Below are 26,726 nucleotides of genomic sequence, written 5' to 3'. Positions count from 1 at the left end.
TTTAAATAGTTCTTGAGGCCCGTTCAGGCAATATAGCCGATGATAATTTGTTTTCCATCGGATTTCAGTCAACCAGACATGTTTCCAATCCGTGACCTAAATTATTTTATATAAGCACCCACGGGATTCGTATTTCAACACCACATATTCCGTTGGAGAAATGGCGCGCGATTCAAATAAAAATTCTATCCATCGTGATCTCTTGTTTAATTGCAGAGGAGTTCTTGTATAAGTGTCACATGAAATCCCAAAACGTCGAAGAAACTAACCACTTTATTACAACAATACAAAACCGGTATGAGAAGAGGATTTTTGTGAAAGATAATAAAGGTCATAAAAGCTAGTCCTCACCGCTAGCCCTCTGGCCGTTTGCCTTCCTTACAGAAATGACATCGCAAGCGGGTGTACATTCCGTGGAGCCAACTGAGTGGAGCCGATCATCTTTTCTTTGCCGTAAACGAAAATGGCAAAATTTGTAGAAGTTTGAGATATGCACTGGCTGCAAGTGACCTTTCGGTTACAATAGTTTTGCCGATATCGCACGGTCACGGACTGGCTGATGTCGACAGTTCGGTGTCAGGGGTGAAATGACTGACGGCTTGCCCAGAACAAAAGTCCTTTTATAGTCAGGGTCCTTGTTTAAAGGAGACGGTAGACCTTTCGAAGGCAAATTTTTTTGTAATTTTTTCCGTGTCAAACTAGCATCATTATTTTATATAGAGTTTGCGAGAAAAATCTTGATAAAATATTGAAACGCAGACGAATTGTTTAAAAAAAAACGTATTTTCGACCGAATTCTTTAACCCGTCAAGGTGTGGATAGCCAATTATAACATGCCAACATGAATGACTCCCGAAGGGCTTCTTGCGGCAAAATATCCAGGTCCTTGAATTTCAACTCGTAATTCGGTTGTACTTGGAGGTCTTTGCTAACTCTCTGCATTTAAAACTAGAATGTGAATGGAGAAAGATAAAAAGGAGAAGAGTCCATTGGGGAAAGTAAAAGCCAAGCATGGCGGCTGTCAGTACAAAAAGTAAAGAAATTCGATGCAGAATGGCGAAAAAATCTAATCTCGCTGAAACGGGTAAAGGCTCGTGGTTTAGTCAATCCTCGGTGCTCGCACCCGGTCAGCAATCATTATGTTTTGCCGCGGCGTGCTTAAGCCGCTTTTAAGTTGAAAAAAAAAATAGTTGAATGAAAATTGCCGTTCAGCAGAATTGAACTAGAGGTATGTTACGGGTAAATGATAGTTAGGCCCGGTTCAAACGTCGAACTTTACATGTGCCGAACCTAATTATTAGGTTCGGCACATGTGAAGTTCGACGTATGAATCAATTAGGAACGGCACTTTTGTATTTGGGTCGACTCTGCCGTTCTATTCGACTGAGCTAGTCGAATAGAACGGCAAAAGATCGGCTTCGATTCATACGTCGAACTTCACATGTGCCGAACCTAATGCATACATTATGCATACATTAAATTAGTAATTTTTTTCCCACAATCCCACTAGTTTTTACGTAGTTGTCATGCGCAAAAGACAACATTCGAATAAAATGGCGGGGAAAGAAGAGCAATGTTGTTCGTCTTGCCTAAAAACTACAAAGTATACTTGTTTGAAGTGCAAGGAATATTTCTGCATGCCCTGCTCCATCTTTGAGGACGATGAAACTGTCATTGGTTGGAAAGCGGGGAGTTCAGTGGCATATTGCGAGCCATGCTTCAAAGAAGTCATGGAAGAGAGCGAATTAAAGACCGTGAATGTTGTAGATGACGATTCTGATGAATCCCGCGAAGATACAGTTCCTGAGAAGCAAGAAGAACGACCTTCCACTAAAAAAAAATCGGTGAATGGAGATAAAAGGAAAAGGTCAGTGTACAAACAATACATCCTCATGTATAGTTTCGAATATGAAACAACCCTTACTAAGTATAAGGTATAACATCACGTGGCAATAGAAGCAAAGTTTGCTTCTATTGCCATGTGATGTTATACCTGTGATCTTTAAAACTTGTTTCCCACCATTAACAGACAAGTTAAGCAGTTACTTACAAACGTTTGTAGATGAATGTTAATATAAGTAATGCAGTGGAATATAGCAAAAGCAGATATTTATATGTAGTGGATAAGATATAAATATATATATTATTATTGTAGTACTAATCATCCTTATTGACCCCCAAAATGGCTGCCTTATCGCATGGTTGCAAACTAAGAATTCTTGAAAAATATTTCGAAGTAAAAAGGATGCTTTCCTCGCCTGATGGAAGTTTCTGTCTCTATATAAATGGATGTTTAAACTAGCAGATATTCTTCTTGAGTGGTATTTTCCCTGCTGTTGTTATGTTTTTTAGACACTATTTTATTTGGCTATTTCACTTCAAATAACCTGTGCAATTCTATTCCCCACTTTTGACCATTTTCTTAAGCTCTGCAAAAACACTTGAGCTTATGCACCCTCACAGTTCAATAATCTTTTGAGTTATTGAACAATTCACATAAATCTTTCACTTATCATGATCAACACTGGCTAAGCCATCTCCGAAAAGGAAAAATATTTTGGTTGAATAATAATGTATGTTATTGTTATCATTACCTCGATGATAAAGTGTGTTATTGTTATTTTTCTGCCACTGGTAGGAAACAAATGGCTGAATCCGACGATGATGATGAGGTAGAAGAGGATGAAAGTGATGGAGACTCGAAAACATCCCGCAAACTTTTCTTCAAAAAAGCAAAAGGAAACAAGAAAAAGAAACCTGGTCGCAAAGCCAAGTGGTGTCCACGGGTACTTGATGATCTTATAGATATCATCGTGAGTAGCAACTCATATAAAAAGAAACTTATTTTTACAAACACAAAAAATGAAAGAAATGGAGAGCTGTATGGAGAGATTTTGAAAGAAGTTAAAGCTAGAGCCTCTGCAAGGGGTGAAAACTTCAATTTCTCTGTTAATCAGTTGCGTAGCAAGTTCAAAAAATGTGTCTGCGTGTGTAAGCAAGCAGCCCTGACACAAAAAACAGCAACTGGGATCAAAAGATTTCAGGAGGATCAAGGATTTGGCAAGTGGTTCACTGCTTTGTTTGAAGTAGTGAAGACAAGAGAATCTTGTCAGCCTGATTTAGCACTGGAACCCTCAGCCTCACCTTCACCTAGTGATCTTTCGGGAGAATGTGTGGATGATAGTGCCAAAGAAAAAGAACTATTTGTTCCTGTGAAAGCAAAAAGAAGGCAGTCATCTAAAGAGAGATTGGATACAGCAACAATAGAGGCACTGACCCTTGTAAAGGAGGCTGTTCAAAATGACCCCACAAAAGAACTGATATCATTTATGAAAGAAGAAATGGAAAAGTCTAGACAGCATGAGCTCAAATTGTTTCAGCTTTTGCTCAACCAAAGAAGTGAGGCCAGCTTTCACAGCATTCCCTATTCCAGCAATGAACACAGATATAACGCAAATTTTAGCCCTTACCCAAGCTGGCATAGTGGTGCACAGGCTATCCCAAGTCACCCAGGATCGAGCATGCCTGAATGGTCCCCTGGGGCACCTTATCAGGATGCAATGGGATTAGACCAAAGTTTTGTTGCTACACCTAAATACACGCGGTTGTGATGATCACGCATAACCCCCTTTTTGTGCTTAATGATATTACTCCTCTGTTCCTGTTAGTATTTTTTTCTTGTAAAAAAAAAGAAGCAAGTCGATGGTTAATGTTTTGCACAAAGCTTGTGAATTTTGTTAGGTAATAAATTCAAAAGTTCATGTTCAAAGTAAACAGTTTTAATATTGTAAAAGCAATTTTTTACAACACATTATTGTACAGCTGTAGGGAAGTGTTTGCTTTTTTACAGCACATGTTCAATCAGTGATGTTATAAACATCTGATGATTAATATAGTTTGGTCAATATGATTTGGAAAACGCAATGAAAATATATAGTTTATAAGTCAATGTCATTTAGTGAATTGTGTAAAACTATTGGAAGAAAATGGATTATTTAAGTAAATAATGAATTATTTAATTTAAAGGATTTATTTAATTTTTATTTTCCTTCATTGAAAACAAATATTCCATTTTAGATATTATGTACATGTATATTGAAATCGGTTTGTATTATTTACTTACCATGACAAATTATGTGACATGGATCGAATAAATAACAGAGCACGTTATCATCATTTTTATGGAAATAATATTGACTTTTTTTGGTTTAATGTATTTCCTTCCACCTGATATTTAAGTGCACAGGACTTATATATTGTTCCTAAAATATCCATACCCACCTCATTGAGGACAATTGCACTTTTTGAACAGAAGAGATCCTTAAATGGCCCAAGTTGTTGAAGGAAAGTATGGAGACAAAAAGGGGAGTATGGATATTTGTGGAACAACACTATGTAAAAAACCATTTTTAGTCCCTTTATGTGGGTAGTGCATTTCCTTCTACACCAATGATGCTCTCAATCTGCTTAACTCAAGTACATCAATACTGCAAGTGGTACAAAATGGTGAGCCTTAAAAACTTCTAGCAAAACAATATAAAGTTCAATGTTTTGGGATATCTGTATTGAATGTTTATTGGAAGCTAACAGTAAGAGTTGCTTGACATTATAACCACTATGGGTTCTTTTTGTTAAATTTTTGACACTAACACGCATTCATCAAAGAGCTATACAAAAGACACTAACAATCAACTCATGAAAGTACTGCAGTCCTTTTTAACTGTGGGATTGATACACTACAATGTAGTAAATTTACCTTGACCATGAAACAGTTTGCAGTAGGTATGTTTAAAAGAATATTGAAGTGTATCGGTCTAGTATGGTCTTTTGTTTTGACTTAAGGTACATTTCTTTCGAATTGGCCCTTCAGAATGTTACATTCTTTTTAAGCTATATGCACGGGTGCTAAATACACCCCTAATTACTTCTTGGCTATTGACTAGTCCTCAGCCCAGCAGCAGCTAATTGGGGTTAATCTAATTGTGCAGTATCTGTTTCATGGTCCAAGCATAATCATACAAAAGCCAGCACTACTTCAGCATCATTAGGGATACTCACAAATTCCACCACTATCAAATAGATGTAAAGTTGACTAAATGTTTCACAACTACTCTGATTTTGCAATAAGTTGTGAAAAATGAGTGCTACATGTACATGTATGTATTGGGAAATTTGTGAATATACCAATGCCCCCTTAAACTAATAATGGACTATGTAGCAGTTAACAAACTTTCCCTGTTTGCTTCTCAAGCCATAATTTTGCACAAAGTGCATCTCTGACTCTAGCTGCCTCATAAGAAGCATCCTTTAGGCTTGGGCAGTCGCTCATCTGCAGCAACTTTCTCAACTCCTCCCTGTCCCTCTTTCCACCACTTTCATCCACAGATAGATCAAGCTTTCTTGAGATGGCATCTCCCTGCATAATACAAATATTATGAAGTACAATACATGCTAGGGTGGTTATGCGGACTTGATCTCGGCTGGTTTCACTTTTCCGGAGTAGGACTCTCCACCTACCCTTAAGTTGGCCGTATGCAGCTTCTGTGACCATGCGTGCTCTACTCAAGCGATAGTTGAAGTAACGCTGCTGAGGTGTCAATACAGCATTGGTAAATGGCTTCATTAACCAAGAACGAAGGGGGAATGCAGAGTCTCCAACAATGAGGGGTGGGACAGTAATTTCACCCACATCTTTACCAATTGTTGGAATAAAACCTTCTTGTATTGAGTTCCAGAGGTCGGTGGAACGAAAAATTACAGCATCATGGGAGTTCCCGGGGAACCCACAGCTGCCCCAAACAAATCTGTAATGGGAATCTACCAGGCCCATTAGTATTATGGAATAAAAGTTCTTAAAGTTATGATATTCCTTGCATGCCTCAAGTCCACCAGGAGGGCATTTAATGGGAATGTGACAGCCGTCTATTGCTGCCCAACAGCAAGGAAATTGCCAAAACTCGTCCATATCCAACATTTTTTTCTTAAAGTCATCCTGAGTCTTGGGCATATGACTAGACACGCACTCACTCCAAAGATGGTCAACAAGGAGCTGGCAGACTTCATTAACGATGGAACATACCGTTGATACTCCTAAACCTGCCATCTCTGCGATAGTATAGAAATAATCTCCGCGGCCCAGTCGATACAAACAAAGAGCTAGCCTCAGTTCTGGGGAAATTGGATCCTCCGTCACTATTTCTCTAGCAAGAAATGGGCCAATGCGATTTAATATGTACCTGAACGTTGACCGAGAAACCCTAAATGTTTTCTTGAATCTCGCCTCCGAATAATTGTTCCAAGCATTCTCCCACCATCCAGTGTTTCTGGTCAACCGACGACAGGAGCGAGACACAGGAGTGATGCTGTTTCGTTGCGATGAAATCAACAATAAAACAAGCAAACAAGTATTCAATACTTTCCTCCTCCGAGCTACTAGGTTGTTTAATGCCATTTGCATGTTAAGGCGCCTTCTTCTACCTTCACGGATGGCATTAGCGATTAGAACTTCTTCAGCATTGTTTCCCGCGCTAGAAAACTCCGCCATGTTGAATTGGTTGATTATGATTGACCGCTGACCATAATGGGTTTAATTTTGTTATTCGGCAGTTTGGTTCGACTCTATTAGGATCGACGTCTGAATCAACTGCCGAACTTAATTATTTAGGTCGACCCAAATAGGTATTAGGTTCGGCACATGTAAAGTTCGACGTTTGAACCGGGCCTAACCTGCAAAATAATTGTTTTTGCTGAGAGTCTCTGTGTTTCTATTGGCGGTCGGCATTTCGAGTTTTTCAGAGTGTTGACATAACTTGACATGTGGTCACCCAAAGGCGTGGACCGTTGGGAAAACTTTGGAGGCAAAAAAAAAAAAAACCTACTTCGTTTTTAGTAAGCGAATGTGCCTTCTTTGAACGAATTAATGGGGTATGTTAACTTAACGGATTGTGCCCCATTCAGTTTACGATTAGATCAATCTAAAACGAAATAGTGTTTTTTTCCGAATAACGTATTTCATAACCTTTCCATTGATATCTAATTTTGTGCAGGTTATGCTTCAAATAGCACATTAAAATCTTTTTTGCGAAGGACACACGCGAAGGTCCACCGTAACCTATCGTAAACCACGACGGCAACGGGAATGTCACTAAACAAAAGGTTTAATGAGCAGAACAGTGGCTGTGCACGTGCGTTACAAATCTTTTGAAATTTCTCTGTGTCCTCTGCACAATAACAACGTGAAATGACCAAACTTTCCATTGTCTGGAGAACGTGAACGAGGAGAGCTAATTTTTTGCATTTCTATCTCTAATTTAACGCTCCATATTTGGTTTCGAGATAGCATTGACAGTTAGAAACAAACTAAATGACTTAAGAGTATCGCGAGATTCGTCGGTAAAATATAAGTTTATTTTTTAAGGCGTCGCTGTCGTTGTTTCTTAAACTCATTATTAACGCAGCAAGACCAGTCGAGAAGAGGTTTGCCAGGGATCTGACATTATCACTGTCAGAACCTTGGCAAATCCCAGGTCCACTTGCCTCATACTACTGATTCCGCAAGCAAAGATATATTTGTGCTGAAGTGCCAATACATGTAATGAAGGCCTGTGCACAGGCTACTCTACGTACTGTTTTGCTCACTGGATGTTTGCTCCGCTATACATTCAGACAAGGGTACTGCCGAGTGCAATATTTGCTGAGTTTGAGGGGTCATTTCATTGTTTACCAGGAGCGAGAAGAACAGAAGTTGCTAAGGTTACAGCAGAAGGAGAATCTGGAAGCTGAACAGAAGCGACTCAATGAAGAGAGACAGAAGCGGGAGGTGCTCCGAAGAAAGCAAGAACTTCAGGAGATTGAGAAGAAGCAAGCAATGGACAAGATCGCCGCTCTCAAGAAAACAACTGTTGGGGCAAAGGCTCTGAAAGACTTGACTGAAGAGGTAATATGTGTTTTATTTATGTGAAGCCTGGTGTGGTGGTTGGTTAAAGTAAACAGTTACAGTTATAGCTAGAAGCAATTTTTGGAAGCAATTTATGAGAGGAAAAACGCGAATAATCTAGGAACAGAAAATCTTTTTTTTTTCTTTTCTGGCAGTTTCTTGGGGAAAAAAGAAAAAGCAACACCATTGAACCAGTGTTTGTCTAGTCCTAGGCAATACAACATGCCCATCCTACCCTATACATAACCCTCTAAAGGTTTTGTGGAAGCACAGTTTCCCCTCTCATTCTTTGTTACTATCACTGTCACTCAGCCAGGCGGAGGAGAAAAAAAGTGGGGAATGTTTCAAACATTGCAAAAAAAAAGTTTGTAGACTCGGGGAACTTGACTCATTTCAAAATTTCTTCCAGACATTCGAAGCTTGTCCAGGTGAATTTAAGCACTGCCTTTAATTTTATCTGAATTCTTGCTGTAATAAATGATGACAAACTCAAACATCAACTTGTCCTAGCACCCACCAATGTTATGAGGATAAGATTGAACCACCCATAGGCTGAATAACAGCAAGTTTGCTTAATGTTCATGTCAATTTCCCAGCCAGTCTGTGCAGTGACTAATACGTTTGTTCTGTTTTCTTTTTCATGACAATTTCATTCAATGGGTACACTTGTTGTTTATGTGCATGGACATCAAAATTAACAGGTAAGAATAGAAAAAATGAGAATTTCAACACTTGCGCTGTTGTTTTTCTAATTCAAATGACTGATCAAATAGTAGATAATTTTAGTTTCCGTGAGTTGAATTACAGTCTGATAGTGAATCAACATTAGTCTGAAGATTAAAGCCTGAGACCAAGCCCTAATTGTTGGCGCTGAGCGCTCAGCGTTTCCCTGTCCGCAGAAGATTTGAGATGAATAGGGGAGAGGTCGGCTGTGGGTCTGGCATTATCAGTGGTGAGCTATTTGCAGACCTTGCTGGCCATCGTTGCTCAAAGCCTCGTACTTTCATGCAGGCAAAGAAATGGCATTTACTGAAGCACTAAAATCGATGGCTGGCTCGCAGGCTATTAGGCTTACTGTGCCTCGAACACAAATCTCAGGATAGATAATTTGTCAAATCTAAGAGTGCCGTAGTTTCAGAACGCGGAAAGGGTGTCAAAAGAGCTATCTCCCTCCTAGAGGTTTTGTTCTCTCCGTCTCTTTTTTTCATATATACTCTTTCCATTTGACTCGTATTGGTTGCTTAAGGATCAAACATGAGGTTGCGATGAATTAAAACTTTGTTACTTTCTCGTTCAATAGGAAATAGAAGCCATGGATGCAGATGATATCTTGGCTAGACAAGTTGAACAGCTGGATAAAGAGAAGAGAGAGTTGCAGACAAGGCTTAAAACTCAGGAGAAGAAGGTGAAATTTACTTCTTAATGCACCCTAGACAGGCATTACAGTTTTACTGTGCTGTATGTTGAAATGTTTGTCAGATAGTTTTTTTTTTTTTTCGCTGTTTTGAAGTTTCTAAGATTTCAAGTTAACCAAGACTCGAGTAAGCCCTGTTAATATCATCAGATGAAGTGATATCACGTTAATGTCCTTCTGGAGGACGAGGACAGTAGATTTCCCTGCTAATCAAAAAACTTTCCTTGTTCACTTGCCCACTCCACAAAGCCTCGATCAACCCACTTTCAATTTATCCGAAAGGAAAGGCTTTTTCCTTTCTAGTCGTGAAGGGCATAAACTGAAATCTTGGTGAAGTAGAAAAATAACGTTAAATATTTCTTCAGTCGTGCGCCAACGTGCTAAGTGACTCAAACTTGATCTCGGGTAGCCGTTGGTTGTTAATGAAGTTAGTGCTTTCCCTTGGTTTAGATGGATTACCTCGCACGAGCGATGCGAGTGGAGGAAATTCCTTTACTGAAGCAACAGTACGAGGAACACCTTGTGCAGGACCAAAAGTTCTGGGAAGAACAGGAAGAAGAAAGGGTGAGTTGACGTTAAATTGTGATAAAATGAAGAGTTGAACCTTGACAGAGCTCTAGGGGTGGCATGCAAGCTCTTCATTACTTAGCCAATAACATCTGCTGCAGTTAAGGGTAAAATAAGGAATGCCCAGCAACTTTCTCCGGAAACAATTTCACTCAGACATTTGGATATAGTTGGCTGCAGTACGTATTGACTGAGGGAAAATATAAACCAATCACTATGGAGGATTTTTTTTTTTTTTTTGGAGGTGGGGGGGGGGGGGGATACTTGTTAGTGGGAAAACTCCTCTCAAGGGACTCCTCAATCTTTGGTCCTAGCGGAAAAATGTGTCTTCTAACCTCTGTATCTGTTACTTTCCGCCCTATGAAAGGAACACTTTGTCGTGTCACTACGGTGTTCCCTGGATAAAGGCTCCTGGGTATCCAATTGGTGCAGTGTGAGAGATCTTACCACAAGCCTTCGTTGTCTCATACCGATCATGTGACTTTTCAAGTTATCAACCAATGATAAGTGACCGCAAATAGTCGACTATTTTAGTTGAATATAATCTTTGCTCTATTCGAATCTCAGATCAGTAAGGCAGTGTCCGAGCATAAGAAGCTAGTGGAAACCAGTGGAAGGCTGCAGCGAATGGTGTCAGATAAAGAGACGTTTGTTGACAGCCTCCTTAAAGCTCGTCAGGCGTCTCATGAGGTAATTGCAATGCTCCATTTTCAGAAGCTTGTATAATAATTTATTTTGGCAACTCGCCACTTCTCAATTAAGGGAGCGGAAATCGAAATAATCGCATTGACCATTTTTTTCCGAACAATAATATTCATATTCTCCACACAAGGAGAATTTATTATTTTCATTACCTGGTGCTGTACATTTAATTCAAGGGTGATATTATGAGGATGAATTAGAAGCCAAATATTAGCTCTCAGGAGCGATACGGCTAACCAATGAGCAAATGTCGCAACAAGGAACCCGCAAAAATTTCAAATTATTGGCAAGAGTAAACTGCGCGGGAAAATTGAAGTAAGGTGCGACTGGGTTTATAGCGTTGCATCTGATCTGGTAGGAAGGTGAGCGAGTTTGTACCTGGAATTGAAGAAACTTCTTGAGTTTACTTGCTCGCGGGAAAGTGAAAGATGCTCATATTAGTGCTGGTGCTAGCTATCGTCCAATGTAAGATTTAGTGATTGTTATTTACAGCCTTCAATTGGAAAAAGTAGCTTCTGTAGTGAGCCTGTCATTCACATTGTATGGCGACCCAATATTATTCTTTTTTGGCAGGAAAAAATGAAAGAATTCCAAGCCCGTTTGGACGACGTACGCAAGAAACGTTTGGAGGAGCGACGGAAAGAACGCATTTTGGAGAGGAAGGTCCAGCGACGAATTGAAAGAGAAGAGAAAGAAAAAAAGGAAAAGGAGGAAAGAGAAAAGAGAGGTAAAACTTTTTATTTTTTATCAATGTCATCGTGTCACAATGCGCCAAATTCCAATTCGACACAGAAAATTTGAACTGTGTGCTGTGCACATCTCTCTGGGTTAAGTAGTTTTATCTCTTCAAAGAGAAATTATTCTTATAGGAGGACAATTATAAAGTTTTCCGTATCTTCTAATTTTCCGCTGCAAACTTAGTAAAGTGCATACTTCGGGACCTGGAGGTGAGGGGGAGGGGGTCCGGAGGATTTGGGAGAACACGTGGTTTACAAGGAAAACGGTGTAGAAGGTCAGTCGTCCCAAACAGAGTTTTGGGGGGGTGGGGGTCATAAAAATTGACTGCCAATAGGGGGGGGGGGTCATTAGAATACTACAGAGCCCCGGAGAGGGGTAGGAATCAGTAATTGTAAGGTGGCGCAACCAAAATCCTCCGTTTCACCCCCCAGCCCCGGCGATGAATTATGCGTGGTCCCTCAGTACTTCCCTTTTGACTTTGTCTGAAGAGTCGAAAGGGAGGAGAGAACGTAACGCTTTCTTTTTTCTTTGCCATAGAACGCGAAGAAGCCGAAGAAAAGGCCAGGAAAGAAAAGGAAGAGAAAGAACGCGAGTACCGTGAGAAGGTCGCTAAGCTGGACGAGATGGAGCGTAAGCGGCGAGAGAGGGAGAAGGAAATTGAGGAAAGGGAACAGCGAGCCAGCAGGCCTGACAGTGAACGGGATGGTCCACCAAGGGGACTGGAACGGGACAGAGACAGGGACCGATTGGGACCGCCTCGCCGAGATGAGAAAGGTATGAATTATCTCTTATGGATTGTTTGTTTGCTTTTATTCGGGTACATAAGACTTTGAACAGTGTTGCGAACAGGACTGTTTAGGAAATATCTTTTTTTAGCATCCACTTAAATGATTGTAATAACAAGCTTTTCTGTTGGAAAAAACCAACGTAGTGTTCGGTGCGTTCTGCTAGCGTGATATTCCTTGCTGGTGTTCTCCCAAATTTTTCGTTCCTCCCTCCACCTCCCCCTCCAATCGTTCCGTAAAACTTCCCATCATTTAAGCTCCTGCCTCCTTTTTAAAAGGATAATCATCTGTAAAAGTTCGTTGCACCATTTTGACCATTTCATAACGCTCCTCTAATCGAAAGGACAAGTTTATAGTTATTACTTTTATTTTGGATAATCACACACACGGGTTTAACTCGCAGAAATTAACCTTTTGACTTAAAAGTAGTTTTTTCCCCTGTGATGTTGATATACGTTCTCAAGAGATGAGGTATTGAGAATGAAGAAAAATATCGACCAAAGGTTCTTGTCTGAATGACAAATTCTCAGGACTAGGATCTTAAGAGACCTGTACTAGACAGTTAGGAGAATTTATTTCGAGATCTTCGGAGCGACGCAGTAAAAAAGGATCTTTCACGCGGGGTCACCACCAAACCATTTGGGCCAGACGGTGTTGGTGTCGGAATGTAATACTTGCGCTTAGTCTTGTTGCCCTTGCTTACAGAGGAGGGTGGGTCGTGGAGACGCGATGAACGGGAGAGGCCACCACCTGATGTTGGAAGGCGCCGTGAGGAACGAGAACCGCCACCCCCAAGTCGTGACCAGGAAGAGCGTGAACAGGACCGTGAATCTACAGGTGGATGGCGTCGTGGTGGTGATGGCCGTGATGATCGTTATCGCGATGATCGCCGTGATGATCGTTTCCGCGATGACCGTTTCCGAGATGGAAGTTCAGGTAATTTGTAGATCGTAATTTTGAGTCGTGTAGTCCTGTGCTCAACTCTAGATGCATTTGGGAAGCTTATAAATGATAAATTGACGGTCGTCGTTTACAGAGAGGTCACAAGCGATATCGTATTGGCCTTTTAAACGTCTTCTATTGTACTTGTTGCAAAGTATTGAAGATTATCGTTTTCTCGGTAAACACTTCACTTTTGATTTTACTCTCTATAAATGTTTTCACCCTTTTCTCTCTTTCTTTTTTGTTGTTGGTGGTATTGTTGATTTTTTCGTTATGTTGACTGATGCTTCCCGCAATTGAAGGTGCCTGGGGTATCCAAGGCGTCCAATTTTGGTCATCCAACCGTCATATATGGGTACTGCTCTAAAAGCTGGAAAAGCCTACGACCCAGCCATGAGCCCCTACTCCAGGCACTCGTCCACATTAGATGAGTGGATGGATCAGCTAATAGTACAAAAGGGAGGGATGTAATGGCGGGGGGGGGGGACACTTTAAAACTATCGCTACTAAAGCACTCAGGATTTTTGATTAACGGAGCTGTAAGGAAATGCTCATCAAACTCAGAGTTGAACTAAGGAAGATCTTCGTTTGATTAAATTTAAATATGTTCGCATCAATTACTGTGTTAGGAGGAGGCTGGAGACGAGATGATCGTGACAGAGAAGGCCCTCGTGATGAGGGGTCGTCCTGGAGGAGGTCTGGAGAAAGAGATGGTCCACGAAGAGGTTAGAGATCTTGCAATGGTCGAGTGTCTTGAGTATTGTGGCCGCCTACTCTTGTTGCAGTTGCTTTCTGAATTCAGACGAGTTTCAATTGGGCTGATATTTTAAAATTCCCACATTTAGATATGGATCGTGGTAGAATGGACGATCGTGGTCCCTGGAGGAGAGATGACCGTGATCGTCCACCCCCCGGTGGTGGGTGGCGTGACAGTGATGACCGCGACCGTCCACCACCCAGCTTTCGTGATGATCGCGGACGTGACGACCGATGGCGTGACGATCGTGGACGTGAGGACCGTGGACGCGAGGACCGTGGACGCGAGGACCGTGGACGCGAGGACCGTGGACGCGAGGACCGTGGACGCGAGGACCGTGGACGTGAGGATCGATGGCGTATCGAGCGTGGTCGTGATGATCGTGGGCGTGATGATCGTGGACGCGACGACAGATCCATGGCTTGGCGTGGACGTGATCGTGAAGAGCGTGACCGTCCTTCCGGGGATTCTTGGCGCGGTGACCGTGATCGCGGAGATCGAGATCGCGGAGATCGAGATCGCGGAGATCGAGATCGCGGAGATCGAGATCGCGGAGATCGAGATCGGGATCGGGATGATCGTTACCGAGGTGACCGTGAAGGAGATCGCTCTAGAGGAGATCGTGATGATCGTGAACGTTCTGGTTGGAGGAACGAGCGCCCAGATGACCGTGACCGTGATCGTGATGCGTGGAGAAGAGGAGGGGATGATGCAGGTCGTGATCAGTGGAGACGAGACCCACCGCCTGCACGCTCAGAAGGTTTGTTACGATAACTTTCAAGAAGTTGTTGATAGACAAAAGATGGGAAGTAACTTTTTTATCTGATTTTTGATGTGTTTCATTGTCAGGTAAATCCTGGTCTGCCTCTCGTCGCGGTCGTGAAAGACCACCTGCGGAGCAATCTGATGGTGAGGGTTGGACTACAGTGCAGTACAAATGATCAACTTGCAGTACCCCGGCAGGGAGTTATGAAAACCACTCAATGCCACCTTTGGTTTGGCGCCTAAGTGAATATGTTCTCAGTTGTCTGTCTTTTTTTTGTTTTTTGTTTTTGTTTTTTCATTTAATTCAGTTCAAACTTCAGCCAGGGTAGATGATAGAAAATTAATTATGATGACAATAAACGATGGGTGTAAACTGCAAGTGGTGTGTGGAGTTTTTTCTGTCTCGTAAGACTAGTCTGAAACTCACTAACGACATAAGAGCAGTAACAAAATGAGGAGGGGAGAAGGCAAAGCAAAAAGCATCCTGTGAATGTTGCGATAGTTTAATTTTTCTTTTTTTTCAAAGTAATCAACAGCGACATCGCGAGGCAAGATGGCCCTATCACATCGATCAGGGAAATATTTGCCCATCATAATCTTTCAAGGTATCAGCTTCTCATTTCGAGGCTATGAACTTGATTTTATCTCAGATATTGCACGAGACACCGGTCAAATTGTTTGTCTGATTTTAGTAGATCACATGAGTGGTTTTCTTTTTATAGAAGTGAACTTCCGAGTATTTTCCTGATGGGAACTTGGAATTATGTAAATAAATGTCGCGTATAGTTACAAACTGTGAAATTTTGTACTAAAGAATGAGGACTGCACAAAAGCACTACTACAACGGTGACGTAAGGGAAACCGAGACAGTCCAAACCCAATCCACGTGTGTGATTGATGACTAAACAAATTAAAACCTTCAATATCCGCTTGTCACTTTTGTTACAGTAAATATTTATGGTTCTTTTGAATGATGATTGGACCAACTGGTCGATAAAAATGAGCTTGACACAGAGACGAAGTCGTTGAATTACACACAGGAAATGTACCTTTTGATTTTTGACCTCTGAGCTGAGCTGACGTGTTGCCTGGTTGCTAGGTTGCTTCGCGGAAATGAGCGCACACTTCCTCTCCAGGAGGGATTGACTGGATCAAAGAATACAGCGGAAATGGAAACTGCAGTCAACTGGGACGCGCCCGAACGGTCAAAAGCGGTGTATGAAAGATATTTTAAAATGCTCATCTCGCCTATTTTTAGTTGAATTTTAAAAAATGTTCAAGTACTGCTGTGTTTACAATTTCCGAAAGATAATATGCTCCTTTTTCGGGGTGACACTCGGTGAAGGGTTTTCTAAGTATTTAACCGGAAGAAGTTGGGAATTAATATGTGGGCTGAAGATGCTAGAATTTCATAGGAAAACACAAGAGAATTAAGTAAACTTGAATTTAACAAACAAGACGTTTTCTTTGTCATGCAATCAAACTTCGCTCAAACAATTGTTCAGAATCCCTGGTTTGAAACAATCCCTGACCCCAAATTTTCGTGACGTCATACTAACGCACTTCCTTTATTTCGAAGAAGCGCATCGCATCTTAACAAAAACGTGAGCATAGACCATTCATTCAATTAATTGTCCCAGTACCACACACTCGCTGAACAGTGGATAGTTTACTGAACTGAAGAAGGCATATACTGTCCAGAAGGTACATAAAAACAGCTTGTCTTAGTTTTCGATGAAAACTGTTTCTACTTGCCCTTAAATCGGTCGTGACAGGAGTACAGGTAGCACTCTGAACTGTGACTGGCAGTAATGGAGCATACATTTTCTTCACCGAGAAATTCCGCTCAAACAACAGATGATCCACTGACGATGATCAGCCCTACATTTCATCTCGTTCTTGCTGTGGTGGATTTCGGTCTCTCCGCAGTTACTACAATGGCGAATGCAGCACTATTGTGGACAATATTTCGTGACAGTCGTCGCCTACTTGAAACGCCCCCGTCGCTGTTGATCGCAAACTTGTGCGTTTCTGATCTTGCGGTTGGATTGATCGCTGGTAACCTTGTGGGGGTAAAGGATGTCTATCGATATCAAGGTTTGGACGTTCCCGTGTTGCTAGATCTTATAATCCGTTTGGGTCTTGGATTGTCATTGTTTGTTAGTAGTGGATCCATCATAGCGCTGTCCTGCGATCGCTATATTGCTGTAATGCATCCCCTTAAATACCGATCAACCATGACAAAGGAAAAAGTTAGGTATTGCATCGCTTTGATTTGGTTAGTTGCTGTGACCGTGTTTTTTCTACCGCTGACAAATGTTCCTGAAGAAATATTCAAGATCGTGTATGCTCACACCCACGCTTCGCTCCCCGCCATACTATTGACGATCATGTACTGTAAAGTTTTCCTCGCTTTCGGCAAAAGAAAACGCGAACTAAAAGACGCTGGAATCACGTCCTCGATGAGAAGCAAACAAGCCCTGGACCGCGAAAAGAACATGGTCGTGACAATTCTGATTGTGTTGGCGTTATTCTACGTGACAGTTCTGCCTGAATTCGTTGCGCTACATCTGATGCAGTTTTGCGAATCTTGTAAACGATCATTACTTTTTAGACAGTTGGAGGTGGTGTTTTCGCGATTTCTTTTCCTTAATTCTGCCATGAACCCCTTTGTATATGCATGGAGATTGCCCAAGTATCGCCATGTATTCTTAAGATATCGTTCCAGAAAATTTTCACCTACCTATGTCTAGATTCTTTAATCAGAGACTATTTTGATATGGTAGTTTTGTTGGGAGCGCGCGCCTGTAGCCTGCAGGGCAGACTTCTGTTAGCCGGTGCCCGATGTATTTGTAAATAAAATGAATTGTAAATATAAGTCAATATATGTAAATTATTCAGTTGTATCCAAAAAAAAAAAAAAACACTTAAAGCGAAGACAACTGGTTGTGCTTGGGATACCTTTACGAATTGGTAGATAATTGGCAAAAAGAGAAATACGGGTATTAAAGGTACGGCGGTAATTAATTCTCAAAATAATCCTCATTATGGTCAAAAAAGAATCGATCTAAGTGACTGATAGCCCCATATAAACCTCATGCAAAAGCGTCTAGTTAGGTTATATTCGCTTTGGATTATACTATAATCAGGAACGGGGAAAGGGAAACGGGGCACGGGAGTACACTAAGTGACTCGTTATGTTTTCCATGTCCCACTGGCTATCTATCAGTTCTTTGACTTTCCAGTAATGTCAGTCGCCAAGATCTTAGGTGTGACTTTCTCTAATGATCTTACGTGGAATGATCATGTCAGTATATGAGGCTATCAAGAAAGCAAATAAGAGATTATATTGATCTTCGGGTTCTCTTCAGGAGAGAGGGAGTGGACCCTAGTGATATAATCAACTTTTACTGCACTGTTATTAGACCTGTCCTGGAATATTGTTCGCCCGTTTTTCGCCATGCATTGCCCGAGTATTTAAGTAATGATATCGAACGAGTACAGAAAAGGGCGTTAAGTATCATCTTACCGAATTGTCCTTACAGTCTATGCTTGAGTAACTATAATTTAGACACATTGCAGTCTCGGCGCGAGGAACAGTCAGTGTTATAAACTATTTGATGCAATCTCTAATGACCACAAACTATCTCACTTATTTCCTACTAATCATGTAAACCATCATAACTTAAGGAGAATTAGAAAGTACGGCCTCCCTGGCGTGCGCACCAAGCGTTTTCAGCGGTCCTTCATCCCGAGCATGTGCCAGCTTGCAAACAACTCTGTGTGAACATTCCATTGATCAAGCTTGCCTAGCATTACTCGATCTTAGTGATATTTTATCTTTTTATTGTTTCTGATGCAATTGTAATTATTTATTATATTACTGTATGTATTTCTTATAACATAGCATATCATTGTAAAATATTATGCAATTCAGTCCTTTGACTGCGATGTAATATTTATTATTAAATCATCACTATATAAACCATCTTAATTACGCTATTGTGAAAACTGCATCTTATTTGTCTCTTACTTAGGTTCTTTAATTTAGCACTTTTTCTTCTTTTTCTACAATTAAGTGCAAAATGTCTCACATGTTTTCTTTGCTACCAACCCTTTCACTCTCATCATGTCATAAGATAATTTTTTACTGTTTGTCACAACCTCGTTCCCAGGGCCTTTTTGGGGATGGAGTTTGGCCAAAAGAAAAGACCCTGGGAACGAGGTTGTGTCTGTCATACAATTCTGATGATGTTACTTCGGAGAATATGGCATTGGATCAACTAATAATCCCCTCATTTATATTTTCGTTATTCTCCTTCAGTTGTCTATTGATATTAATTGTGTTGATTTTGTTTAGGAGAAATTCTACTTTGGTCACTCATAAGAGTTAATTAAGGGTTTAGTTTGAGCTTGAATTATCTCCAAGAAAATGAGCGGCTCAACAAGCAATACAGGATCATTATGTTATTGTGTCTGAATTCAAGTGTTGAATAGATCAGCATTTTTTGCATGCTTGCATGATAGTCGTGTAGACTGTCATCTTCACATTAACCTCCTAATTATGTGCACATATTTCCTAACTTTTGTGGGATTTCAAAATGCCGTATATACTGGTGTATAAGCCGCCGCACCTCGAATTAAGCAGCTCAAATTTTTAAAATTCAAAAATAAAGTTTTGAAAAGGATTCGAAATCACAAGTCACTTGTGAGAGTTGTAAGTTCTTTCGCGATGATCGCGGACGTGACGACCATGGCGTGGGCTTGATCGAGAAGAGGGTGACTATCCTTCAGCGAAGTAACTGTTTTCTGATTTTTGACTCATGATGAGTTTCATTTTCAGTGTGGAGCAATCTGATAGTGACGGTTTGACTACAGTACTATAAAAAAGATTAACTTACACTACCCTGGCAGGGAGCTAATACAACCACTCAATGCCAGGTATGCTATCAGGTGACTTGTTATGTCAGTCATACTCCCAGTACGAATATTAAAAAAAAAAGTTATTGATCTCGATGTATTAAGTTTATTTTACGGGTTATCAGTTATGACTCAGATGTTCCCTATTGTCGCAATATACAAATGTTTTCAGTCTGCCTTGTTTGGAGCTTACCTTATCTTTCTTTTAAAAATATGATTAAGGTTCGAGGCCGGTACGTGCGAGGATGACTCAAGGTTACGATCTGACTGTTAAATGTTCAGGAGACATCCTTTTAGTTTGTCTGTTTGTTTTTTGTTTTTCATTCGATCCAATTCAAACTTTAGCCAGGGTGGATGATAGGAAATTTATTGTGATGATAATAGACGGTTTGTGTAAAATTGTAAGTGCTGTGTGAAGTTTTTTCTGTCTCGTAAGGCCAGCCTGAAACTCACTAACGACGTAAACGCAGTAACAAAATAAGGAGGGGAAAAGGATGAAGCAAAAAGCATCCTATATATGTTGCGATAGCTTAATTTTTTCAGAGAGGAAATCAACAGCGACAGCACAAGGCAAGATGGCCCTATCAGGGAATTATTTTCTCGTCATAATCATTCAAGGGGCCAGCTACTCATTCAGCGGCCTCCCAGTTTGCTGTATGGATAGAGCGCTGGACTGTTGTGCTCGGGAGGTCGAGGGTTCGAGCCCCGGCCGGACCAACACTCAAGGTCTTAAAACAAGCGAGAAGAATATGCTACCTTTCTGTATCAATAAATTGGTTAGATACTCTAGTCTTCTCGGATAGGGACGAATAAATGGAGGTCCCGTCTCCTGCAGGGTTAGGGGCAGGAGACGTTAATTTCCCACGCACGAGATTACTGTGTGATGGATGTCCTCCCCTGGGGTAGTAGCTGGGTGGGAATTGGCCCTGAAAAGCCCCCATGGGAGTGGTCAATTAACATATGTATGTATGTATATAAATATGTGAAGTTCATATATTTTGAACTGCGGTTGTAGATACGTATGATGCACGATCCTCGCAGTAGAGAGGAAAAAATCAGGCCTGTACGGGATTCGAACCACTGACCTCTGCGATACTAGTGCAGCGCTCTACCAATTGAGCTAACAAGCCAACTGGAAGCAGGCCGTTAAGTTGATTCGTAATAAACCCGTGATGATAAATCTGATTGATAATCACAAATCTCGTTGTTTTATTGGTCTATAGTATAAATGTAAAACTTTTTTAGCAGTCTATCACTAACGAGGAAGAATTTTAACATATATATTATCAAATTTGAGGAAGCCAGTAACACAATGAGTTGTGTCACTATGCTGCTAGCTATTTAACAATCTCTCTTTATAACGACTCATATGTAGTTGTTAAGTCATTGTGTTACTGATTATCTAGCAGTTCCTTGTCTTTCCAGCAATGTTAGTCAGTTATTATGCAGACTCAACCTTGCTTGTAAAAAATAATAAAAAATCTCTACACTAAACTGAAACAAAATACCTATATCTTACTAGATGTTTTGTTGTGTAGTATCGCTGAGTATTTTTACGAGTTGCGTCGTATTTTGACGAGCCAGTAGGGCAAGTCAAAATACAAATGACGAGTAAAAATACTCAGCGATACGACACACCAAAACGTCTAATAAGTTATTTATTATCCAACGCGCCAAATTGTTATTTCAGTGCTGGCGAATTTCGCGGGTATTCATTTACGGGGAGTGCGTGACAGAAGTATGCGAAGCGGAACGGAATTGGCGCGTCTCGTGTCGCTGTTTCTATTTTCTTCAATAAATTATGACATTTCATTGTCATCTAACTGCTTTTTTCCTTCGATTTATCTAATAAACTTGGATCAATATTCGCCAGCCATTCCGACTCCCCTTCGTCAGAAAAATGATTTAAATTATCCGCCATTATTTTTAGTAACTTCAATCCAATTCGTTGCTTGCGTGATGCGAGAAAACCTGTCTAACGGGTTCACTGGAGTACAAATATCGCGTGATACTAGTACTCGTCTTGGCCGTTATTTGTACTCTACGGGGAATAGTTGGATAAGAAATTTGCTATTGTTAAAACTGTGTTATCCATATTGGGGAGGCTACTTTCCTCGTTACTCGAGAAACAGTTTTTTTTCTTTCACTTTTTTTTTGTCTAATATAAGTTAACAAAAAAGATTGCATCATCTTTCTTTAAATTTATGAGATCTAACTTGTCTCCCATTTACGTTTTTTAGCAATTTGTTTTCTTCCTCTTTTTCTACTATTACTGGTAGGTGCACGACGTGGCATACCTTTTATTTGCTACTACGCACGAATTATCTCCAAGAAAATAAGAGGTACACCAAACAACACAGGATCATTGTGTTACGGCTTCTGAATCCAAGTGTTGAAAACATCAGCCTTTTTTGCTTGCATAATAGTCGTGTAGACCGTCTTATTATTCAGTACAGGGTGGATGGACATCACACCGAACAGTGAATCTGGAGCGAGCTTTGCCTGAGTCAACTTTTGCAATGCTTTCTCAGCCGGGTGGCGGCGATCATCTGATGGAGGGGGTGTGGTCCAATGGTCATAATTGGTCTCTACAAGGTACCACCTGCATATCAAACAAACACAGAAAAATCAGTTTCTTATTTCAACCCTTTACAACCTACTATCAGTGTATCAGCGTGCATCTTCTCTACACTTTTCTCTATACATTTCTTAACGCGCTGACAAGGAGAATTTGTTTAACAACCAAGAGTATGTTTAGTTGGTGATCATTTTCTTTATTCCCGTGACCTCATTGTGTGATTCAGGGGTGCCACTGTGAGAAGAAATTAGATGCTGGTCACTCTTAGAGGTTAAATGGTTAATTAAAAGTAAAAGATTTATTCCTATGGTGTAATTATCCATAAGAAGGGAGTTCATAATTCATAAGACAAAGGTAACTTCCTCTTCTCAAAGCAACACTGTAACATAACTCCTGCAACTTCAAATCTCATAATTTACACATACACGGGGAGCAGAGATGACGCAGTGGTGAGAGCACTCGCCTCCCACCACTGTGGCCAGGGTTCGATTCCCGGACCTGGCGTCACATGTGGGTTGAGTTTGTTGTTGGTTCTCGTCCTTGCTCTGAGGGTTTTTCTCCGGGTATTCCGGTTTTCCTCCCTCCGCAAAAACCAACATTCCAAATTCCAATTCGATCTGGAAACAGTGGACAAAGAAGAGCCACCCAGTGGAATGTCCATTGCCAAATTATTTATTATTATTTATTATAGTTATTATTTATTATTTTCTCACTTTTCTGGGATTTCAAAATACCATAAACACTGGCATTAAAGCCACACTCACAAATAAGCTGCACCTCAAGTTTGGCAACTCAAATCTTGGAAAAAGCAGTTTTTAAAAAGAAATGGAAATAAAAAATCTCGAGTAGTGCCTCAATAAAGATGCTTTACTTCATACATATTGAGATTTACCCCATGAAGAACTATCGTTCATGTCTCTGATTGGATGAACAATGTATTTTATACTTATTTTTTATTAACTTCACCAAACAACAACAATCACAATAAATAACAAAAAAGAAAAAATGACAATCAATGATAAAAAAACTAAAAAAAATGGCAGGGACACCACAAAAGCACAGCCAATTACAGTGGGCCCAGAATGTAAAAGGAAATAAAATGAAGATAAAATGTTGTTAGTTTCCAATCTTTGAAATGTGTTGGTCAGTAAGTAAAAAAAATCTCAGTATGTCTGAAAAAGGAGCCACCACACTTGCTAAAGCAATGGACAGATGCATATGATGTAATTAGCAACAACTTTTTGCTTTTTAATTAATATATTTATATAAAATAAATAGATTCCATATTGCTATCAGTTTGTTTATAAATAGATCACAACTAATGTTATAATGTAGTAAAGGAAAATCAGTGACACACTCGGCTGCACCTTGTGTTTTTCATTCAAATCACATTTTTACACCATCTGTGATTGATCTGTTACTGAACAGATGCACAGCAATATGGAATCTTTTTGTTAAATACGTACGGTTTCTTAGCGGCATCTTCACTCAGCTTCCAGATGTCAGCAGTACTTTCTCTGTTTCGTGTTACCACGGCACCTTCTCCGACTTGAACTCCTCCCACAATCAAGTACCCATCAGCTATTAAGGACACTTCAGATAGCTTCTTCACAGCTTGAGTAAAGTCTATTCCTTCTGTGCTGACCACATCTCGAATCAGAAATGTGACAGGTATTGCATTTTTATTAAAGATAGCTTCAAAGACGTTATCCCATATATGGCCTCGGTCTCTCTCATCCAAACTAATGGTGACGCTGTTTGGTCTCTGTGCAGTCAAAAGACCAACTTGGCCAGCAAATGTTACACCAGTGTACACAACCTTACCTAAAAAGACCAATGAATGCAAATTTAAATGCAGTTATTATTATTAGAGAAGTATTAAGGAGATGGAATCAAGTGAAATAAAGAGGTATGTTTTTAAAGAAACTTTCATCCTACATCGGTTGGGGAGTAATAAAAGATAATTCAGTTTCATCGATCATTTGCTTTGACGAAGGGCTAACACTTGAAACATCAGCTTTGGCACCTGGTGATTTTTTGTCCTACAATTTTTGTCAAGCCCTACCAGTCTTCAAAGATGCTGTCGTCCCACTTTGGAACAGGAAAAATTTTTGTTAGGCATGAAATAGTAAGATGTTTCACCTTGGAAGCCACCATTGAAACAAAAATAATGTCATTTGAGAAAATTTGATCTTGCTTTTAGATGTAAGTCTTTCAGGCAGAAGCCCACCAAAGTATTTAATTTCCACACAGCAACCAAAGAGTGAAAATGGAATATTTTTACCCTGGGATACTACATGACAAATCAGCACTCAGAATACTAAAAAATAAATACAACTATCATAGCTGCCAGATCTACATTTAAGCTAATTCTCTACATCCAAGTCATCCATGTGAATGACATTTTCTGGTCAACAGATATCTTGCTGTTCTTTCAGTGCACCCATGATTGAGAAATTGAAAATTTGACAATGAAAAATTTGGTAGAGACTTATGGCAGAACCCAACAAATTTCGTCAGCCCAGTACCCATGTACTTTAATTAAACAGTATTTCACGCATCAAAAATTTTAAAAGTGAAAACTCAACCACACCTTACACTGCTATTCTGTAAAATTCATGCCTCACTTATTACTTTTGGGCTTAATCACCCTTTGCCAATACCCTGACCAATACATCAACCAAAACCATCTACAATACACTCAGTTGAATATAGACTAGAAGTTTATTAACCCTTTCACTCCCAAGATCTCCTTAGTAATTCTCCTTTCCGACTTCCATACAATTCTTATGATTTTAGTTCTGAGAATTCCTCTTTATTCTCATCACTTGTCTGCTTGATATTGTATTGATATCGTAAGGAGAAATTCTGTCTTGGTCACTCACGGAAGTTTAAGGTGGATAAACTGCCACTGCACTTCAACTCACCCATACTCCCCTTCTGCTCTAGCACTTCGTTTACCTAAATCATTTCATAGCTGATCATCAACTAGGTGTTTTACTCCTTTGCCAATACAAGCATACCATAGTTTCTTTCATAATCAATAAAGTGGCACCTATAGGACACATGATCTTTGAACTGTAAAGACTTTCTCTGTTACTCAAAGGAAGCTTTCTTGCATATTTACTACCTTACTACCATATATGCATTTCCCAATGAGCTTTGCAAACAGTGGATGGAAAGTGAAGATGAATCTTAATTATCTTTCACTATAACCCACCAATTAATTTTGGTGTGATTTTAGTGGCTACTTTTCGTCACGTGGTGCAAAATCACAGGACAGTTAACATGCAATAACCTCCATCCGCGTCAATATTTGTCCTCCAATTTTTTCCGTGAAAAACTGAAGAAACATAGTCAACACAAGAGTTTCAACTTTTCTATTCTCCTATTTACATGGAAGGAAACCAAACTGTTTTTTTTTTTTTTTTTGCTTGCTTGCGTCAATCACATGCATTCGCCATCAGATCACCACTGGCTTTTTTGCTGTGTTTACATGCAGTTTAATTGTGATGCGAAAATTAATGGGAGGGTTATAAAATAAATAAACCCCGTTCTGGCTTGCTGGTGTGTCGGCTGATAATGTCCTTGACTGAGAGATTGTCCTCAAAATTTCATATTTGCCCTCGAAGCTCTGCTTCTGGGCCAAATATTCATTTTTCAGACAATCTCTCAACCGCGGACATTATCTGCCAACCTACCAGCCGCCTGAAGGGGTTTATTTACTAAATATCTACCCTGTGAGCAGAGCCTTTTCTTCTTTTCTTCGTCTTTTCTTCTTTTTTACCCTCCAAGGGAAAAGGGTTAAAAAGGCTCTGCTCGCAGGGTAATTAATATCTTAAATTTTGGGTCATCCTTGGTGTAAAAACCTGACGAGGTTTTCCTTGTTTCATGAGGTACTGTTTTGCTGTACGCTATTGTTTATAATGTTGTGTTGTCTTTGTTTTACGTCACTTGTGAGTTTCACAGGTTTTTACACCGAGGATGAGCCTAAATTTTCTCTTAATCACATCTTCCATGGCACAGGCTAGAGGAATTGTAAACTTTTTTTCCGAAACGTTATTAATAATTTACCTTTGCTTTTGAAGTTGGATATGAAGGTTATATCTCGCAGTGTATCTGAAAAGGCATAATCCAGGTTTCTTCCGTGAAAAACGCTTCCATCCTTGCCTTGTGCAACAATACTCGTGCAAAAAGCTGTTATGTCGTATAAAATGTTGAGAATTATTGTGTCTGGAAGACTTATGTTTAGTCCTTTTGATATTCCCATCATTTCTCTGCTGTATTCCTCGGGGAAATGTTCAGCAATGACGGGAGCAAGCCTTTCTGCAAGCGGCATTACAAAAGGTGGAATTTTCTTTCGCATATCTGCTAAAATCTTCGGGGTGAACTTTAGGTATTTCTGAGTAATATTGAGCCATCTTTCTTCTGGAGCAAGATCGAGGTCAATGGTATAACTTGGAGCTTGAAATGGTTCACACTGATTGTGTTTGAAGCAAAAGAATACCACAAAGAGCCAGCCAAAATACAGCGACTGCGCCGCCATGTTTAACACTACGTCAACCTCCGGTTTCAGGAATAACCGTGACAGTCAGAAGAACTAGACCCCGTGACATTTGATT

General features: G+C 40.2%; 4 protein-coding genes across 5 annotated transcripts in view; 3 read left to right on the top strand and 1 right to left on the bottom strand.

Moving 5' to 3' along the window:
- The window catches only part of LOC111341979 (eukaryotic translation initiation factor 3 subunit A-like), a 28,007-nt gene extending 13,022 nt beyond the window's left edge, over positions 1–14,985 (top strand). Inside the window, exons 13-22 of one of the 2 annotated variants that reach the window (XM_088759230.1) lie at positions 7,727–7,936; positions 9,237–9,341; positions 9,801–9,914; positions 10,485–10,607; positions 11,193–11,346; positions 11,895–12,131; positions 12,848–13,078; positions 13,714–13,809; positions 13,930–14,601; positions 14,691–14,985. In XM_088759230.1, the coding sequence (XP_088615356.1) occupies positions 7,727–7,936; positions 9,237–9,341; positions 9,801–9,914; positions 10,485–10,607; positions 11,193–11,346; positions 11,895–12,131; positions 12,848–13,078; positions 13,714–13,809; positions 13,930–14,601; positions 14,691–14,782 (2,034 nt within the window). In that variant the 3' untranslated portion in view covers positions 14,783–14,985. The remainder of the gene's footprint in view (positions 1–7,726; positions 7,937–9,236; positions 9,342–9,800; positions 9,915–10,484; positions 10,608–11,192; positions 11,347–11,894; positions 12,132–12,847; positions 13,079–13,713; positions 13,810–13,929; positions 14,602–14,690) is intronic. The other variant, XM_088759233.1, reaches the window with a different exon arrangement.
- Positions 1,331–4,176, top strand: LOC148742746 (uncharacterized). Its single transcript, XM_088759273.1, has 2 exons — positions 1,331–1,867; positions 2,639–4,176. Exons 1-2 carry the CDS (start codon positions 1,527–1,529, stop codon positions 3,609–3,611), a joined length of 1,314 nt encoding a protein of 437 aa, XP_088615399.1. The 5' UTR covers positions 1,331–1,526; the 3' UTR covers positions 3,612–4,176.
- A 1,089-nt stretch (positions 14,986–16,074) lies between the features above and the next one.
- On the top strand, positions 16,075–17,484 carry LOC111341993 (adenosine receptor A2a). Its single transcript, XM_022949038.2, has one exon. The coding sequence runs from the start codon at positions 16,418–16,420 to the stop codon at positions 17,357–17,359; it is 942 nt and encodes a 313-aa protein (XP_022804773.2). The 5' UTR covers positions 16,075–16,417; the 3' UTR covers positions 17,360–17,484.
- Positions 17,485–20,711: 3,227 nt separating this feature from the next.
- LOC111341997 (N-acylethanolamine-hydrolyzing acid amidase) lies at positions 20,712–26,679 on the bottom strand. The gene is made up of 3 exons (XM_022949041.2): positions 26,179–26,679; positions 23,571–23,928; positions 20,712–22,128 (listed from the first exon to the last, which is right to left on the bottom strand). Exons 1-3 carry the CDS (start codon positions 26,648–26,650, stop codon positions 21,897–21,899), a joined length of 1,062 nt encoding a protein of 353 aa, XP_022804776.1. The 5' UTR covers positions 26,651–26,679; the 3' UTR covers positions 20,712–21,896.
- Positions 26,680–26,726: the final 47 nt, after the last annotated feature.

Source organism: Stylophora pistillata, chromosome 1, assembly GCF_964205215.1.
Source record: "Stylophora pistillata chromosome 1, jaStyPist1.2, whole genome shotgun sequence".
In the NCBI taxonomy this organism is placed as follows: domain Eukaryota; kingdom Metazoa; phylum Cnidaria; class Anthozoa; order Scleractinia; family Pocilloporidae; genus Stylophora; species Stylophora pistillata.
Note: the sequence above shows the minus strand (reverse complement) of the source record. Positions and strands in the feature narration are given on the sequence as shown.

Excerpts from the sequence above, each read along its gene's own strand:
- LOC148742746 (XM_088759273.1), top strand. The coding sequence starts at position 1,527 with ATGCGCAAAAGACAACATTCGAATAAAATGGCGGGGAAAGAAGAGCAA. Across the intron at positions 1,868-2,638 it reads AATGGAGATAAAAGGAAAAG|GAAACAAATGGCTGAATCCG; the intron begins GTCAGTGTACAA and ends TGCCACTGGTAG.
- LOC111341993 (XM_022949038.2), top strand. The coding sequence starts at position 16,418 with ATGGAGCATACATTTTCTTCACCGAGAAATTCCGCTCAAACAACAGAT.
- LOC111341997 (XM_022949041.2), bottom strand. The coding sequence starts at position 26,650 with ATGGCGGCGCAGTCGCTGTATTTTGGCTGGCTCTTTGTGGTATTCTTT. Across the intron at positions 23,929-26,178 it reads ATCCAACTTCAAAAGCAAAG|GTAAGGTTGTGTACACTGGT; the intron begins GTAAATTATTAA and ends TGGTCTTTTTAG. Across the intron at positions 22,129-23,570 it reads GAAGATGCCGCTAAGAAACC|GTGGTACCTTGTAGAGACCA; the intron begins GTACGTATTTAA and ends TTTGATATGCAG.